This window comes from Sinohyriopsis cumingii, chromosome 19, assembly GCF_028554795.1.
Source record: "Sinohyriopsis cumingii isolate HCF-2022 chromosome 19, ASM2855479v2, whole genome shotgun sequence".
Classification (NCBI taxonomy): domain Eukaryota; kingdom Metazoa; phylum Mollusca; class Bivalvia; order Unionida; family Unionidae; genus Sinohyriopsis; species Sinohyriopsis cumingii.
Window position 1 is genome coordinate 60,778,058 of NC_142979.1, and position 18,540 is coordinate 60,796,597.

At 38.3% G+C, this 18,540-nt stretch overlaps 1 protein-coding gene across 1 annotated transcript in view; it reads left to right on the forward strand.

The window, feature by feature from the left end:
* The window catches only part of LOC149775803 (proline dehydrogenase 1, mitochondrial-like), a 156,862-nt gene that overhangs the window by 127,211 nt on the left and 11,111 nt on the right, over nucleotides 1–18,540 (forward strand). The window contains exon 12 of the mRNA XM_089943239.1: nucleotides 16,262–16,350. Within this exon, the coding sequence (XP_089799365.1) occupies nucleotides 16,262–16,350 (89 nt within the window). The remainder of the gene's footprint in view (nucleotides 1–16,261; nucleotides 16,351–18,540) is intronic.

Consider the following 18,540-nt stretch of genomic DNA (forward strand, 5'->3'; position numbering starts at 1 on the left):
TATTAGACTTCTGATGTTGTTGTTTAAGATTTGTGAAATCATGTGACTATTATTGCAAATGGCTAGTACCGGGTCAGGTTTCATCTATGCTGAGCTTCGTTTAGTCTGTCAGTGGATTAAAGACATAATGATCATAATACTTGCCATTTTTGAGAAAATAAATAATTTTCCTATCGATTTCACGCAGGTATAAGTCGATATAACATAGTTTAAATATGCTACGCCCACTTGTAAGCTATCTTACAGTGGCAGCAGATTCCAAATTTTTGTATGTAATTGCTCTGAACCCACACTATCCTAAATGTCCAAATGTGAAAAATGGGGTTGGAATATTTGGAAGAAACCTGGATTAGAAAAATGTCGAATCTCTGAGCTAATCTTTGATGCAAAATTGTTATACAGTGACTTGTAGCTTGAAGCATTGGTCTTAGATCTTTAATGGACCGCAGGAGAAATGGGAAATTGTTGTCCCTTTTATTATATATTAAAAAATGATAATATCCCATGTATCAATACAGGTTTGGGGACTGGTTTATTGAACTACAAAAGACAAGTTGATTTTACAGAAAATTCAGCCCTTGTTTATACAACAATGTATAATTTTGTAGGTCTTTTGTCAAAATTTAAATCCACTCTTTCGAAAATGTCTTTAAATGATGGAATTTTTAACCAAATCGTCTTAAGGAGTTTAGGTTGGTTGAAAAATCTTGTTTGAGATTTTATTGGCACAAATTCAGGGTTAAACTTTTCGCTACATGATAAGATTCTAATACATTGCATTTTTGGTTTTTTTTTCATGCTGTGATAGGAAATGTTTACTTTGTATAACATGCACATATATTGCTCTAGAATTCTTTAGAATTAAAGGTTTGAAAAGAAACAAAACAATTTATGCTCATTATGTTGTTTCCACGTATCAACATAATGTAGGTGAGCAAAATAAAGTTAGAATTTGTATTCTGTACATTGAAATGGCTTTAAATGCCAGTTTATAGGAAAATAGTCATGCTTGTTTCATGTGACTCTTTGTGGTTTTGTACATGATCAATTCTTTTCTGACATATATGTTTTGGAGAGCATTGAAAGAGAAACATCTTCAGATTTGGAAAATGCATGTTTTATAATCCAAAACGTTCTTTAATTGCATTCAGTAATGGTTATATGTTAGCCTTGAAAAAATTAATTTCATCCTGGAAAAGACCTGGAAATTTATATTTAGAAAAGCGTGGGAACCATGGAAAACGTATCCTTTCATATATTGTGAACCATTTTAGTTCTCTAAACAATGCTTTTGATGGATGATCAGTAGCTACATCTAAAATAATGAGGGGGCCCCGAGTGGCCGAGTGGTCTAAAGCGCTCTCCGCTACGGATCACTGCCATCTCACCTCTGTCTGCGTAGGTTCGAGTCTTGGATTCAGCCAATGTGGGTATGTGAGAAAGCTTGCCAGTAGCTTCTCGTGGGTCGGTGGTTCTTTCCGGGGTTTTCCCGGGTTCTTCCTCCACCATTAATACTGGCCGCCATGTATAGCCTATCGTGTGCTGAAAAATGGCGTTAAACCCTACAACAACAACAACAACAACAATAAAATAATGAATGCTGCCCATTTCTGAAATTTATAAATCCTGTCAAGCTGAGATTTGTTACAGTTTCCCCATACATTTGAACAGTAATCCATTGTTGGAAGAATAAATGAATTGTAGCATAGATTTCGAGTTTCCATTGTTAAATATTTCTTGATTCTGCTGAGTAGGGTGATTTTGGATGAGAGTGTTTTACAAAGCTTATCAATATTGTCATCCCATTGTAAATTATTATCTACAGACACAAGTACAAGCATTGCATATTTAACATTTTTTAACTGATGAATATTTATTGTGAGATAGTTGTGGATTCCCTAACTTGTATAGCGTTTGCTATGTCCCTAAAATGATACATTTAATTACCATCGTATTTTTTTGTCCCCAATTTTGAACTCTAATAAGGTCTGAATCTTTCTTGGATAACTTAAGTATCAGAACAAGATGTATACAAGTTTGCGTCATCTGCAAACAAATCTGTATTTGTTGATTTGTTATTTAATGGTAGATTGTTTAAAATAGATAAGAAAGAGTAGAGGACCTAAAACAAAGCCTTGAGGGACCGCTGAATGAATAGTGTGAATTTGTGAGCTAATATTGCCAATGCTTACTTGTTGAGACTTGTCAAATCTGTAACAGTTTAGCTTTTGTAGCAGAATTCCATGATCAACAAGATTAAAGGCTTTCTTGAAATCCAGGAAAACAATCCGAATCATAGAACCATTATCAGTTTCTTGTAGCCAAAGATTTGTTAATTTGGTTCTTTTTGGTACTTTTTAAATCCAGATCATGCCGTTATGAAATAGAGAGCAAGTTTTAAAAAATTCATTTAATTACAAAGTAACTTGCTTTTCAAATAATTTTGATAACATAGGTAGAATGGATAGTGGTCTGTAATTCCAAGGATCCTCCTTTTCTGCTTTCTTAAAGATAGGTGTAACCTTTGCACATTTCAAGGTATCTGGAAAATTACCACTGATTATACTTATATTTATGGTACTGCTCCAGTGGCCAAGTGGTTAGAGTGTCCGCCTTGGATGTAGGAGGTCATGGGTTCGATCCCCAGATGAGTCATACCAAAGATATTTTTAAACAATGGTATTAACAGCTGCCTCACTTGGCGCTCAGCATTAAGAGGTTAGTGTTAGGACTGGTCGGCCTGGTGTCAGGATAATGTGACTGGGTGGGACATCATGCTACATGTCTATGGCATGATGCCCCAGTGCTAGACATCACTATAAACTGCCGCACTGCAGACATCCTTGCAATATGACAGAATTATTTTTAAAGCTATGTTAAAAATCCAAATCTCACACACACACACACACACACACACACACTTATATTTAAGATATATGTTAATGACTTTGTTATTACTGGTGCAGCAATTTTAAGAATTTGTTGACAAGTACCATCCAAACTAGAGGATTTATTAATACTCGAGTAATTGAGCTTATCAGAAACATAAGTCTCACTAACATTAGCTATTGACAAATATTTATCATTAGGAATTTTAGCTCTGATAAATGACACAAGAGCATCAATTGGGATGTTAGTCTGATTCTGAATACAGTTGCTGGAGATGCTTGTGAAGAAATTGTTGAATATTTCCACAATGTCTTGCACAGATGTTGCTATATCATCATTTTGCTTAAGTCTAGGGGGATGACAACTGTTTCTGGGTGGGTTCAGCTCTTTTAGATGCTTCCACAATGTCTTAGTATCCTTACTTTCATCAATAGCCTGTCTATAATATTACAATCCAAGAATATATCCTTATTTGAATTTCACTACAAATCAAGTCTCTATTTCCAAAAATGTTATTGTTTAGCACTTTGTATTTCCAGAGAAGAATAACTTGAATTAAATAATTTGAATAAATAAATTCTAGCCCAAATGAAATACTGGACACAACAATAATAAAACTAAGTCTGCTCAGATCTTATTGCATGAATGAATAATTTCTAGATAAACAAGATTATATAGTCCTGTACTTGACCTAAGGTCACAATTAGCATTTTTTGAATAAAAACTATTACCTAATGGAACATCTCATTTTTGAAGGTTCTAAATGTTTACAAGATAAAATCATAGTTATAATTAGAAGGTCTGTTACTTAAATTATAATATAAAATATGGTAAACAACAGGTAGACCTGGCATTTCATGGTGAATTTCCAATGTTCTGTACTCAGATTGAGATAAATATGTTGGTTACAAAACCAAAAAGGGTCAATGATTCAAGTCAGGTAGATTATGAACTTGATTGTGATCAAGGTCAAGTCCAAAACAGAGTTATCCATTCCATATAATGAATTAAAAAATCTAACAAACAATGCAAATTAAATATACTGAACAATATATTCTAGAAAAGAAAACTCGTATGAAATGCACCTTTGTATCATCAACATTTATTGGTTCAGGTGTTTAGTTCTGAAAGATTTAAATATCAATTTCAATTCAGTACTGTGATAAAAAATAGTGTGTAAAGTAACTTACCGTATTTTCGCGTATATAAGGCGCGTCTTATATAAAATTTTGCTTAACCTGCACCCTAAGTGCGTCTTATATTCATGGGCATCTTATCTAATTATTTTTTTACACAAACAAAAACTCAGTCAACAATTTTTATAATAAACATTTACTAAAAATACTGTTTTCTTGATTTAAAATCAATCTATTCATCTTCATCGTCATCAGTTTCTGCTTCAAATCCATCTAAACTTTCATTGAATTCACTCTTGTCGCCGAATACCTCCATAGCAGCTGCTAATCGATCCTCATTGGCGTCAGTGGTATCGGATGCAGCTGAGTCGTCGTCCGAAGAACTGATATCGGCAGCCAGTTCTGGAATTGTCCCACACTTTCTGAAGCCACTGATGATTGTTGTTGTTTTCACTTTCTCCCATGCCTGGAGAACCCAATTACACACCTCTACGTACGTCGCACGATGTTGTCGACCAGCTGGCATGAAGGTGTGCTTACCGCTAGTCATCCAACGATCCCATTCCTCAAGAACAAAAGTCTTAAATGGATGAATGACGGCAACATCCAAGGGCTGGAGCTTACAAGTCAGACCACCTGGTATAATGGCTATGTGGGCTCCAGCATTGCTTATGTGTTTCTGCACAATTGTCTCCTTATGGGCAACCATAGCGTCGAAAATCAGAAGAGATTGCTTCTAGAAAAATCCGCCTCTTCTTGTTCTGAAGCACTTATCCATCCAGGTCTGCATCACCTCCGTATTCATCCAGCCTTTTTTTATTGCAGACAACAACAACTCCAGCTGGCAAAGTTTCTCTGGGCATGGTTATCCTTTTAAAGATAACCATGGGTTTCAGTTTTCCTCCTGCAGCTGTGCAGGCCAACAGAACAGTTAAGTTCGTTTGTGTTCCGTGGTATCAACCACTACTGTCTTTACTCCTTTCTCTGCCACTGATCTGCTAGCTGGAATATCGAATGACATTGGAACCTCATCCATGTTGATGATGTCATCATCTGCCAACTTCAGTTCAGTTATTTCCTTCTGAACAAAGGTGTTGAAAACATCCAGTTTATTCTCCCAGTCGTCTGGAAGCTTCTGTCCAACAGTTGTACATGCCCAGACTGCAAGGTTGTTCCGTTTCATGAACTTGTACACCCAGTTTGCACTGCCACAAAAGTCCATGATTTTCATTTCTGTAGCAATAATTCGAGCCTTGAGTTTGATTGATATCGTTGAAACCGCATGGTTACTGTCACGTTGCGAACATGCTCAGCAGGCAAGATTTTCTTCCAAGTTCGGCCATCTTGCCTTTCTACCTCTATGAGCTTGTTTCCTTGGATTCATCTTCTTAAGCTCCTCTTCCTCCAACTTCCAATCACGTACATTCTTCTCACTGCAACTAAATTCTCTTCCAGCAGCTCTGTTGCCATGCTTCTTGGCAAACTTGATGACGTCTAATTTAAAATCGGCCGTATATGATTTTCGCTTTGTCATCATGAAAATTTTATAAATTTTATAAATGCTCAAGAGATTGATCACTCATTTATTTATAACAAGAGATTGATCCCACGTATACCCTATATACCGGTATATACTAACCCCAGCCGCTGAAACCTAGGCCTAGCGGCATAGAGGAAGATAAGATCAAACATTAACCGTTGCGGCCCTGCCTCAAACAATTCTTTGAACTCCAGCCAAAACAGTCAATGAAGCCTTGTTTACATCAGTTGAGTGATTGAAACATTGGAGATATTTGCGTTTATGGCAAAGGAAAGTACCGGTAGCCACTTTGATGCACGTGGTTTGAAAACGGATGTTTACCGGTACATATTTGAACAAAACAACACACAGAATTATTCAAAAGATTTTATTAAACTTTATTGGAACAATAATGTAATAGTACTTAACAAAATAATATTAGATACAGATCAATACTGTAAGTAACTTATAAGTTATTAAAAAATCAATGTTATGTCATCTGCAGTCAGAATAGGGTTTGCTCAGTTCGGCAGATGGCGAGGCCAAGTGCGTCTTATATTCGTGGGCGTCTTATTTAAAATATTTTTTATACAAATCATCAAAACCAAACGTCTTATATATGGGTGCATCTTATAATTGGGTGCATCTAATATGCGCGAAAATACGGTAGTCCAACAATTATTTTTGAAAGACCATCGTCAATAAATATTCCTTTCCAAATATGCGAATAATGTTGAAAGTAATTACAATTTAAAAGGCTATTCATGAGAAAACCAATATGATTCATCGCTTGTGAAAAAGAAGTCCTAATTTTCAAAAGAAAAATATAGAGATCAGATCAGATTGCAGGTATTTTCATTATGGTGCATTCCAAATTCTGATGCTTATTTGTTCATCCAGGCATTGACAAATTATTTTCTGTTAATGCTCATTGGCTGCCTTCAGTCATACTCAGAGGTAAATGCCCATAAGTGTTGTCTTCCTTTCTATGTATCAGTTACTGCCTTCACTTGAACTCACAGGGATATCCCATAAACTGATCAAACTTGTTGATTAAGATCCCTAATCTTTAAGGCTTTGCATAATACTCCATTTTGTCCAAAAATGTTACTTAGGAATTGAATTGAAAGAAGAAATTTGTAAGAAGTCAGGTATTTTATAATGGGTTGGTCATAATATCTGATTCAGACTCCACCTCAAACATATGTGACAGTGAGATCAAAGAGTTCCGCATCTTATCAATTGCTGCAATATTGTGGAAATCCAGTGTATATACTGAACTTGTTTCTAGTCTGCATCAGATTCTGACAGAATTTTAGAGCTGATAAGCAAGTTGTTGAATTTTTTTAAATACATGTGCACGGAATTCAGAATACTTTCATAGCAACTGATTTCTAGGATAGTAGTTGCCATGCAAGCAACTACATGATGGTGAGCCATGCATGCATCCCAGGCAAGTAGAATGATCAGGTCATCAGAATATTACTACACCATAATCTAAGTAACTGGACTATTCAATTCTGATATCATGCTTTCTGCTATCATGAGATCATTATAGAGTTTTAATGTAATAAGTTCCGTTCAGTTGGCTCAGTTCATGCAAAGACTGGAACTTGTCTGTTAGTAAATTCCCCATGCCAAGATAGTAAAGGTTCCTTAAGAGGGTCCTCATAGCTTCATCTGCCTTTTCTGTACAGTTGTTGAAAATAGTTTCCATCATTTTTACATCAGCAATGTAGTAAGCATGCATATGGTCCTTGATGGTGGCATTCATATGGTATTTGCTGGTGACATACATATGGTCCTTGCTGGTGACATGCATATGGTACTTGCTGGTGACATGCATATGGTACTTGATGGTGGTATTCATATGGTATTTGCTGGTGACATGCATATGGTCCTTGCTGGTGACATGCATATGGTACTTGATGGTGGCATTCATATGGTATTTGCTGGTGACATGCATATGGTCCTTGATGGTGGCATGCATAAGGTCCTTGAAGGTGGCATTCATATGGTATTTGCTGGTGACATACATATGGTCCTTGCTGGTGACATGCATATGGTACTTGATGGTGGCATTCATATGGTATTTGCTGGTGACATGCATATGGTCCTTGCTGGTGACATGCATATGGTAATTGCTGGTGGCATGGATAAGGTCCTTGCTGGTGACATGCATATGGTCCTTGCTGGTGACATGCATATGGTACTTGCTAGTGATATGCATATGGTCCTTGCTGGTGGCATGCATAAGGTCCTTGCTGGTGGCATGCATAAGGTCCTTGCTGGTGACATGCATATGGTACATGCTGGTGGCATGCATAAGGTCCTTGATGGTGGCATGCATATGGTACTTGCTGGTGGCATGCATAAGGTCCTTGATGGTGGCATGCATATGGTACCTGCTGGTGACATGCATATGGTCCTTGATGGTGGCATGCATAAGGTCCTTGCTGGTGGCATGCATAAGGTCCTTGCTGGTGACATGCATATGGTCCTTGCTGGTGGCATGCATATGGTATTTGCTAGTGACATGCATATGGTCCTTGCTAGTGTCATGTATATGGTGCTTGCTGGTGGCATGCATATGGTCCTTGATGGTGGCATGCATAAGGTCCTTGCTGGTGGCATGCATAAGGTCCTTGCTGGTGACATGCATATGGTCCTTGCTGGTGGCATGCATAAGGTCCTTGCTGGTGACATGCATATGGTATTTGCTAGTGACATGCATACGGTCCTTGCTGGTGGCATGCATATGGTACTTGTTGATGGCATGCATATGGTCCTTGCTGGTGACATGCATATGGTCCTTGATGGTGGCATGCATATGCATATGGTACTTGCTGGTGACATGCATATAGTCCTTGCTGGTGACATGCATATGGTCCTTGCTGGTGACATGCATATGGTACTTGCTGGTGACATGCATATGGTCCTTGCTGGTGACATGCATATGGTACTTGCTGGTGGCATGCATATGGTACTTGCTGGTGGCATGCATAAGGTCCTTGCTGGTGGCATGCATAAGGTCCTTGCTGGTGACATGCATATGGTATTTGCTAGTGACATGCATATGGTCCTTGCTGGTGACATGCAGATGGTATTTGCTGGTGACATGCATATGGTCCTTGCTGGTGACATGCATATGGTACTTGCTGGTGGCATGCATATGGTACTTGTTGGTGGCATGCATAAGGTCCTTGCTGGTGGCATGCATAAGGTCCTTGCTGGTGACATGCATATGGTATTTGCTAGTGACATGCATATGGTCCTTGCTGGTGACATGCATATGGTATTTGCTGGTGACATGCATATGGTCCTTGCTGGTGACATGCATATGGTACTTGCTGGTGGCATGCATAAGGTCCCTGCTGGTGGCATGCATAAGGTCCTTGCTGGTGACATGCATATGGTACTTGCTGGTGGCATGCATATGGTCCTTGCTGGTGGCATGCATAAGGTCCTTGCTGGTGACATGCATATGGTATTTGCTAGTGACATGCATATGGTCCTTGCTGGTGGCATGCATATGGTACTTGTTGATGGCATGCATATGGTCCTTGCTGGTGACATGCATATGGTCCTTGATGGTGGCATGCATATGCATATGGTACTTGCTGGTGACATGCATATAGTCCTTGCTGGTGACATGCATATGGTCCTTGCTGGTGACATGCATATGGTCCTTGATGGTGGCATACATATGGTACTTGCTGGTGACATGCACATGCATATGGTACTTGCTGGTGACATGCATATCATCCTTGATGGTGGCATGCATATCATTCTTGCTGGTGACATGCATATGTTATTTGCTGGTGATATGCATATGATGGTCCTTGCTGGTGACATGCATGTGGTATTTGCTAGTGACATGCATATGGTATTTGCTAGTGACATGCATATGGTACTTGCTGGTGGCATACATATGGTCCTTGCTGGTGACATGCATATGGTACTTGATGGTGGCATTCATATGGTATTTGCTGGTGACATGCATATGGTGACATGCATATTGTAATTGCTGGTGGCATGGATAAGGTCCTTGCTGGTGACATGCATATGGTGACATGCATATTGTAATTGCTGGTGGCATGGATAAGGTCCTTGCTGGTGACATGCATATGGTCCTTGCTGGTGGCATGCATAAGGTCTTTGCTGGTGACATGCATATGGTCCTTGCTGGTGACATGCATGTGGTACTTGATGGTGACATTCATATGGTATTTGCCGGTGACATACATATGGTCCTTGCTGGTGACATGCATATGGTACTTGATGGTGGCATTCATATGGTATTTGCTAGTGACATACATATGGTCCTTGCTGGTGACATGCATATGGTAATTACTGATGGCATGCATATGGTCCTTGATGGTGGCATGCATTCGGTCCTTGCTGGTGACATGCACATGCATATGGTACTTGCTGATGGTATGCATATGGTCCTTGATGGTGGCATGCATATAGTCCTTGATGGTGGCATGCATATCATCCTTGATGGTGACATGCATATGGTGCTTGCTGATGGCATGCATATGGTCCTTGATGGTGGCATGCATATGGTAATTGCTGATGGCATGCATATGGTCCTTGATGGTGGCATGCATATGGTCCTTGATGGTGGCATGCATATGGTACTTGCTGGTGGCATGCATATGGTCCTTGATGGTGGTATGCATATGGGCCTTGCTGGTGACATGCATATGGTATTTGCTGGTGGCATGCATATGGTCCTTGATGGTGGCATGCATATGGTCCTTGATGGTGGCATGCATATGGTAATTGCTGATGGCATGCATATGGTCCTTGATGGTGGCATGCATATGGTCCTTGATGGTGGCATGCATATGGTACTTGCTGGTGGCATGCATATGGTCCTTGATGGTGGTATGCATATGGGCCTTGCTGGTGACATGCATATGGTATTTGCTGGTGGCATGCATATGGTCCTTGATGGTGGCATGCATATGGTCCTTGATGGTGGCATGCATATGGTAATTGCTGGTGGCATGCATATGGTCCTTGATGGTGGCATGCATATGGTCCTTGATGGTGACATGCATATGGTCCTTGCTGGTGACATGCATATGGTTCTTGATGGTGGCATGCATATGGTCCTTGCTGGTGACATGCACATGCATATGGTACTTGCTGGTGACATGCACATGCATATGGTCCTTGCTGGTGACATGCATATGGTCCTTGATGGTGACATGCATATGGTCCTAGATGGTGGCATGCATATGGTAATTGCTGGAGGCATGCATATGGTCCTTGATGGTGACATGCATATAGTCCTTGATGGTGACATGTATATGGTACTTGCTGGTGGCATGCATATCATCCTTGATGGTGACATGCATATGGTACTTGTTGATGGCATGCATATGGTACTTGTTGATGGCATGCATATGGTCCTTGCTGGTGACATGCATATGGTCCTTGATGGTGGAATGCATATGGTAATTGCTGTTGGCATGCATATGGTAATTGCTGATGGCATGCATATGGTCCTTGATGGTGGCATGCATATGGTCCATGATGGTAGAATGCATATGGTAATTGCTGATGGCATGTATATGGTACTTGATGGTGGCATGCATATGGTCCTTGATGGTGGCATGCATATGGTAATTGCTGATGGCATGCATATGATACTTGTTGATGGCATGCATATGGTACTTGTTGATGGCATGCATATGGTCCTAGCTGGTGGCATGCATATGGTAATTGCTGGTGGCATGCATATAGTACTTGCTGCTGGCATGCATTCAAAAGGCTACAAAATTGTTCTTGAATCCATCTTTTTGGCATAACAATGCTGACAGAGTGGATACAGCCATTTTTGTTTTGATTAAAGTTATCCTTTCTTTGCTGGGTTAACTATTTCATTAGCTTTGTCCAGTCCACAATTTTCTTTTCATCATTAAGTTAGGGCTATTGCTACATCTTATGCTTATCTTTGGATGATATGATAACCATTTTCTGTCATGATAACATTACCTTTCATTTTACTTTCTATCTTGGCACACCCTTTCAAACCCTCTTGATCCCAATATTGGCACACCCTTTCAAACCCTCTTGATCCCAATATTGGCACACCCTTTCAGATGCTCTTGATCCCAATATTGACACACCCTTTCAGACTCTCTTGATCCCAATATTGGCACACCTTTTCAAACCCTCTTGATCACAATATTGGCACACCCTTTCAAACCCTCTTGATCCCAATATTGGCACACCCTTTCAGATGCTCTTGATCCCAATATTGACACAACCTTTCAGACTCTCTTGATCCCAATATTGGCACACCCTTCCAGACCCTCTTGATCCCAATATTGGCACACCCTTTCAAACCCTCTTGATCCCAATATTGGCACACCCTTTCAGACTATCCTGATCCCATTATTGGTACACGCTTTCAAACCCTCTTGATCCCAATATTGGCTATGACTTTCAAACCCTTTTGATCCCAATATTGGCTATGACTTTCAAACCCTCTTGATCCCAATATTGACACACCCTTTCAGATTCTCTTGATCCCAATATTGGCACACCCTTTCGGACCCTCTTGATCCCAATATTGGCACACCCTTTCAAACCCTCTTGATCCCAATATTGGCACAGCCTTTTAAACTCTCTTGATCCCAGTATTGGACACCCTTTCAAACCCTATTGATCCCAATATTGGCACAGCCTTTTAAACTCTCTTGATCCCAGTATTGGACACCCTTTCAAACCCTCTTGATTCCAATATTGGCACAGCCTTTCAAACCCTCTTGGTCCCAATATTTGCACACCCTTTCAGACCCTCTTGATCCCAATATTGGCACACCCTTTCAGACTCTCTTGATCTTAATATTGGCACACCCTTTCACCCTTTCAAACGCTCTTGATCCCAATATTGGCACACCCTTTCATACCCTTTTGATCCCAATATTGGCACACCCTTTCATACCCTTTTGATCCTAATATTGGTACACCCATTCAAACCCTCTTTGAAGTTACATCACACATTGGTACCAGTAGTAACTGACGTTTGACAGGATTTGAAAAGATCCTTCTATCCAAGAAGACACCACTCTTATCTGTCTCAACAAGCAGAAAACATATTAGCACTTCTGTTGCTAAAGCAAACCAAAGATATGAACATCTTTCATAGCCTGGGAGGGCTGGATTTACAAGGCAGTATGTATACTTTATATGTGTTAGGATTAGGAAAGCTTTTTCACAGAAACTTAATTTACTCCAAAATCTGACATCTCTTTCTGGTGGCCACAACATTTATTTTTTGTTTTGATCAGTGATGAGAATTTCTTTTGGCTAGTTATGTCAAATACAGTACAGTGGAACCCCGCTGTAACACTATGATTCGGTTCCAAAAAATTGGATTGTGTTAATATCTGGGTTGCTTCAGTGTGGGGTTTTACAGGATTTTACTTTTTTCAGAGAACAACTCATTGGCACATATACGCGTATTCATGTCTAACGTACATGATGAATAGGGTCACACTGTTTACTATCGTACCATTGTGGCATGCAGTTCATCCATAATGCATGTAATTCCATTGAAAATTGCACAGTGATTTACAATATTCAATAATTTTGTCCTAGATCATTGTGAATGAATTCAACGTCTAATATAAAGCATGAACAGAGTATTAACACCGTTTACTTGCCATCTGATATCATACCGTCGGGTCTTGCAATTAATCCATTTTACATGTAATTCCATTGCAAAAATTGCATACATATTTAAACTATTCAATAATTCCATTGAAAATTGCACAGTGATTTACAATATTCAATAATTTTGTCCTAGATCATTGTGAATGAATTCAACGTCTAATATAAAGCATGAACAGAGTATTGACACCGTTTACTTGCCATCTGATATCATACCGTCGGGTCTTGCAATTAATCCATTTTACATGTAATTCCATTGCAAAAATTGCATACATATTTAAACTATTCAATAATTCCATTGAAAATTGCACAGTGATTTACAATATTCAATAATTTTGTCCTAGATCATTGTGAATGAATTCAACGTCTAATATAAAGCATGAACAGAGTATTAACACCGTTTACTTGCCATCTGATATCATACCGTCGGGTCTTGCAATTAATCCATTTTACATGTAATTCCATTGCAAAAATTGCATACATATTTAAACTATTCAATAATTTTGTCATAGATCATTACGTGTCTGAATTCAAAAGGAAAAATTAACAGCGAAATTAGGTTAAGAATGACGATGCATGTGCATGGTTCATTACGTTCCAGGATCTATGAACAGTGTCTGTATAAATTTCATACTGCTGAAATTTTCTCATATGCGTTTCCGTGTACATTTATCCATTGCAAATTTCCAATAAATAACACTTGTACGCCTATTTGTTTGAATGTCTACAGCAAGAATAATTATCAGTTAACACATGATTTCAGCATGCATATAACTTCAGATTTTGTGAATATCGAAAGAAACGTGTGAAAACTGCTTTACTAATCATTGCACAAAGTGCAGAGAACAACTTGCATTTGTGAACTTTTTCCATAATGGTAAAATATTTTTATAACAAAATAGGAAATTAATAACGAGTTTATAAACAAACACCATACACATGTAAAACCAGAGAACTAAGTGCAGTAGGCCCGCAATGGTCACGAGTCACTTTTATAAAAAAATTTAAGCTGAACGCAGGTACAATTTCATTATTTACTTGTTTGTCAACTGATTGTGTCTAATGTTGGCAGCTTTAATTTTTTGATGTTTATTAAATTGTGAGAATCTTTTATCAACCATCACATTGTCTGGTGCTTGGTTGTCTATGCAGTTAAAGAAGGAACACAAGTTGGCTATTGTTTAAGCACCTATTGTATACAGAATTAATTGAAGAGAATCACAAAGACAACATACTGGCTTTACTCATGGATCAGTAATAAGTAACATTTCCGATAATGTTTATTTTGGCATAACACTTCAAGAACCTTGTACAATTGTTAAAATTCAGAAGCTACGCCATGATCGTATTATATTAAAATTCATACACGAACTCTCCCCCAAAATGATAATAAATGTTTTACACACTATTTCTCATACTTAAAAAAACTAAAAATTTCCCGATACAAGAAAAATACATGTACATTTATTTAAAATTATATTTGAATTTATACACAATCTCATTCCCAAAATGATAATAAATTTTTTATACACTGTTTCACTTACTTGGAACAAAAAATATTTTTTCATGTGCGAATGAATATACAACATTTAAAGAACCACGCCATGACTGTGTTATATCTGAATTCACGTTATCGTGAGGCGCGTTATGGCGGGGTTGCACTGTACTATATTGTGATGCACATTGCAAGTGGGATTAATGGCGTTTATCATACATGTGTGGGATAGGGCAATGTCAGATGAAGGGTCTTCAGTCATGGACAACCACAAGGCTATGCTGAGTTTCTGCCTGTGAATAATGAGCCAGATTTTCCTATACCATTACATATGGGTCTTTGTGTTTCTCACATCCTCATATATTTACAAAATAGTGTGTGTGTGATTAGGATTTTTAACGTAGCTTTAAAAAATTTCAGTCATATCACTATGATGCCTGCAGTGTGGCATTTTATAGTGATGTCCAGCACTGGGGCATCATGCCGCAGTCCTGTAGCATGATGTCCCACCCAGTCACATTATCCTGACACCAGGCTGACCAGTCCTAACACTAACTTCTTAATGCTGAGCACCAAGTGAGGCAGCAGATAGTACCATTTTTGTAAGTCTTTGGTATGACTCGGCCGGTGATCGAACCCACAACCCCCCACTTCTGAGACAGACGCTCTAACCATTATGCCACAGAATCGGTCTACAAAATATTGCCTGTTTGGCATAATTAAAGCATTAAAAAAGGAGAAACAAAAACATTAAAAATTTTCAGGTATTTAGAAAGTGCATATAAATTTTGGTTTACAAACAAAAAATTAGGTGTACATTTGGAAACCTGGCTAAATTACTTGTTATATTCTAACATGAAACCAACTGAAATGTTGGCAGCCAGGACATCATGGAAATGATGATGTCATAAAATAAGCTAGAGTATCATAATCAAAATGCTATTTTGACATCATGTTAGGTAAAATGTTATTTTGACATCATATGAGGTCAACTGCTATTTTGACATGAAGTAAAATGCTATTTTGACATCATGTGAGATAAAATGCTATTTTGACATCATGTGAGGTCAAATGCTATTTTGACATCATCTGAGGTCAAATGCTATTTTGACATCATGTGAGATAAAATGCTATTTTGACATCATGTGAGATAAAATGCTATTTTGACATCATGTGAGGTCAAATGCTATTTTGACATCATGTGAGGTCAAATGCTATTTTGACATCATCTGAGGTCAAATGCTATTTTGACATGTGAGTTAAAATGCTATTTGACATGTGTGGTAAAATGCTATTTTGACATCATCTGAGGTAAAATGCTATTTTGACATCGTGTGAAGTAAAATACTATTTTGACATTGTGTGAGGTAAAATAAAGTTGTATGAGGTTGGGTGGAAAAATCCTGCATGGGTGTTTCATATTGGAAAAATCAATCCTACATATGAGAGAGTGTGAAAAGTCTTTTATTTTCCTTATTTGTATTGGATGTATTTGTTGCATTACATTACATTAAAACTTCCTGATTGCAGGATGAAGGAGTACAACATTCTGCCTTCTGACAGAGTCATCTGCTTTGGGCAGCTGCTTGGAATGTGTGATCAGATTAGTTTTCCACTAGGTGAGTTGTATTGGTCTATCAGAGAATAACCCCAGAGACTACCTTTTGTAACTTGTATCCCCCAGTATGTTCAGGAGGGGGTATGGTGTAAGCTATCTCTGTTTGTCTGTCTGTATGTAGTTTTGCTTCTCGAGCATAATTCCAAAACCATTCAAAATATATTTCAACCAATCTTTGTAGAAATATCAAGCAAGAGGCCTCAAGATGCCTTTTATAAGTAGAATTTCCCATAATCAGTATTTTTTACATTGCATAGACACAAAATGTAGTATAAGTATATTGCTACACTATAAATATTATAAACAATGAGAGTAATGGACCATGAGAAATATATAAAAATTCAAGTTTATTTTCCATAGAAATTTAAGAAATTGCAAAGTTAACTAGACAGTGCATTGTACTGGTGTTAAGTGCATGAAATCTTTTGCTTACACTGATTACCTTGAAAACACCACACAGAGTTAATGAGGCATCGATCACTGTATAGTCACAAACAGGTATCAAATACTGTGGTTTATGATTAGAAATAAAATAAAGAACCAAGTTTATTTTTCAACGAAATCAAATAAATAACTTATTCATTAGTCTCATGATACCTATCAATATTACTATAATATATTATTGTGCACAGCTTGAAATTATTCATAAAAGAATATGTGAACATGTGACCGAACTATTGTGAGATTTTATAGTTGTCACAGAATACAAACTACACAACAGTGAGTTTATTAACACATGAAGTCAATGAACTACTGAGATTTGTAAGCATTATTTATTTTCTTAGTAAGGTTTGTAAACAGTTATATTGCAACAAATTTATTATTTCACAAGGAGTGAATGTAACATGCATAGGTAGATTTTATGACATGATCCTCTTGTCAGATCAGTCTGGAAAATATTTTTCTTCTACCTTAAAGCATGCACCCTTTCTGAAATTATGAAAAATAGGTTTTAAAAAACCTGTGCACTATACATACCAAAATACAGTATTGGCCATGATTGTGGCAAAACAACTGCGACAGTCTTGGGCTAGTGAACGAACTTACAAATGTTTCAGTCTCTCAAGTCCAAGAAGTCACAGATGAAGCAAAAGGTCTGGCATTTTTTGCCAGCTCAGGCCCCCTACACAGTTCCATTGTTATCATTGCCCACTTTGTCACCTCAGGCCCCCTAAACAGTTCCATTGTTATTATTGCCCACTTTGCCATCTCAGCCCCCCTACACAGTTCCATTGTTATCATTGCCCACCTTTCTTTTCCAGTGATATCAGTACCAGGCCAGTATCAACTTATTATCATGGCTTATTTGGAGAACCCTATAGTGCACATGGAGATCACCATTTTGCATCATAGACATACTCCTAGCCTCATTTACAATGCCAGACAACATGCTTCCCCTGATCAGACTTTGCCACCATTGCAGGAGGCTTCTTTTTTGCCCCACAGTGCTGACATTGATGGTCACTAAAAGCTTCTTCTGTACTCATTGTCCAGGAAAGACGTTGGTCTTCCATGCCTCTATAGAAGAAGTCTTCCTGTAATTGCTCTCCAAAGTTCTGTCTTCTTGTTCCTCTGGCTTTGCCAGTGGATACTTACTGAATTTCTGTATTCACAGACCTTTCAGTCTAGAAAGACCAGCCTTCCTTGAAACAGTGAACAACAGCCTGGTTGAGTTACTGACATCTTTCACTGTGGATTCTAGTGTCAGCAGGCCTTTCTTCTCAGAAAGTGAAAGGTTGCCTTTAACTTCAACCCAGCCTTTTACAAAAATTGCATCTTGCTTCTCCAAAGCCCCATCAATCAACATAAACATTGCATATCTAGGAATGTTGAAGCCATCTTACATACACATGGACCGGAAGCCCTTTCATGACCCTTTCATGATGAACGACATCTGGTATGCAACATTGTAGCAATAGTTTCCATGATTGATCTGGTACCCCCAGTGGTCTTTCAGCATAGCTTAGATCCCAACATGCATGGGAGTCAGTTTGTTGCATGGCTCATATACTGAATAGGGAGAAGTAACATTCTCTTTCCAGTTGCTTCCATTAACACTTCCCACATACAAGTGTACCTGGATGTCTCTACAGCCTTTCATTGCATGCACCTTTTAATATCCATACTGTATTTCAATGTCAGCATGTTTGTATGACCCTGCCATATCTTTATAAAAGTAATTATGGATGCC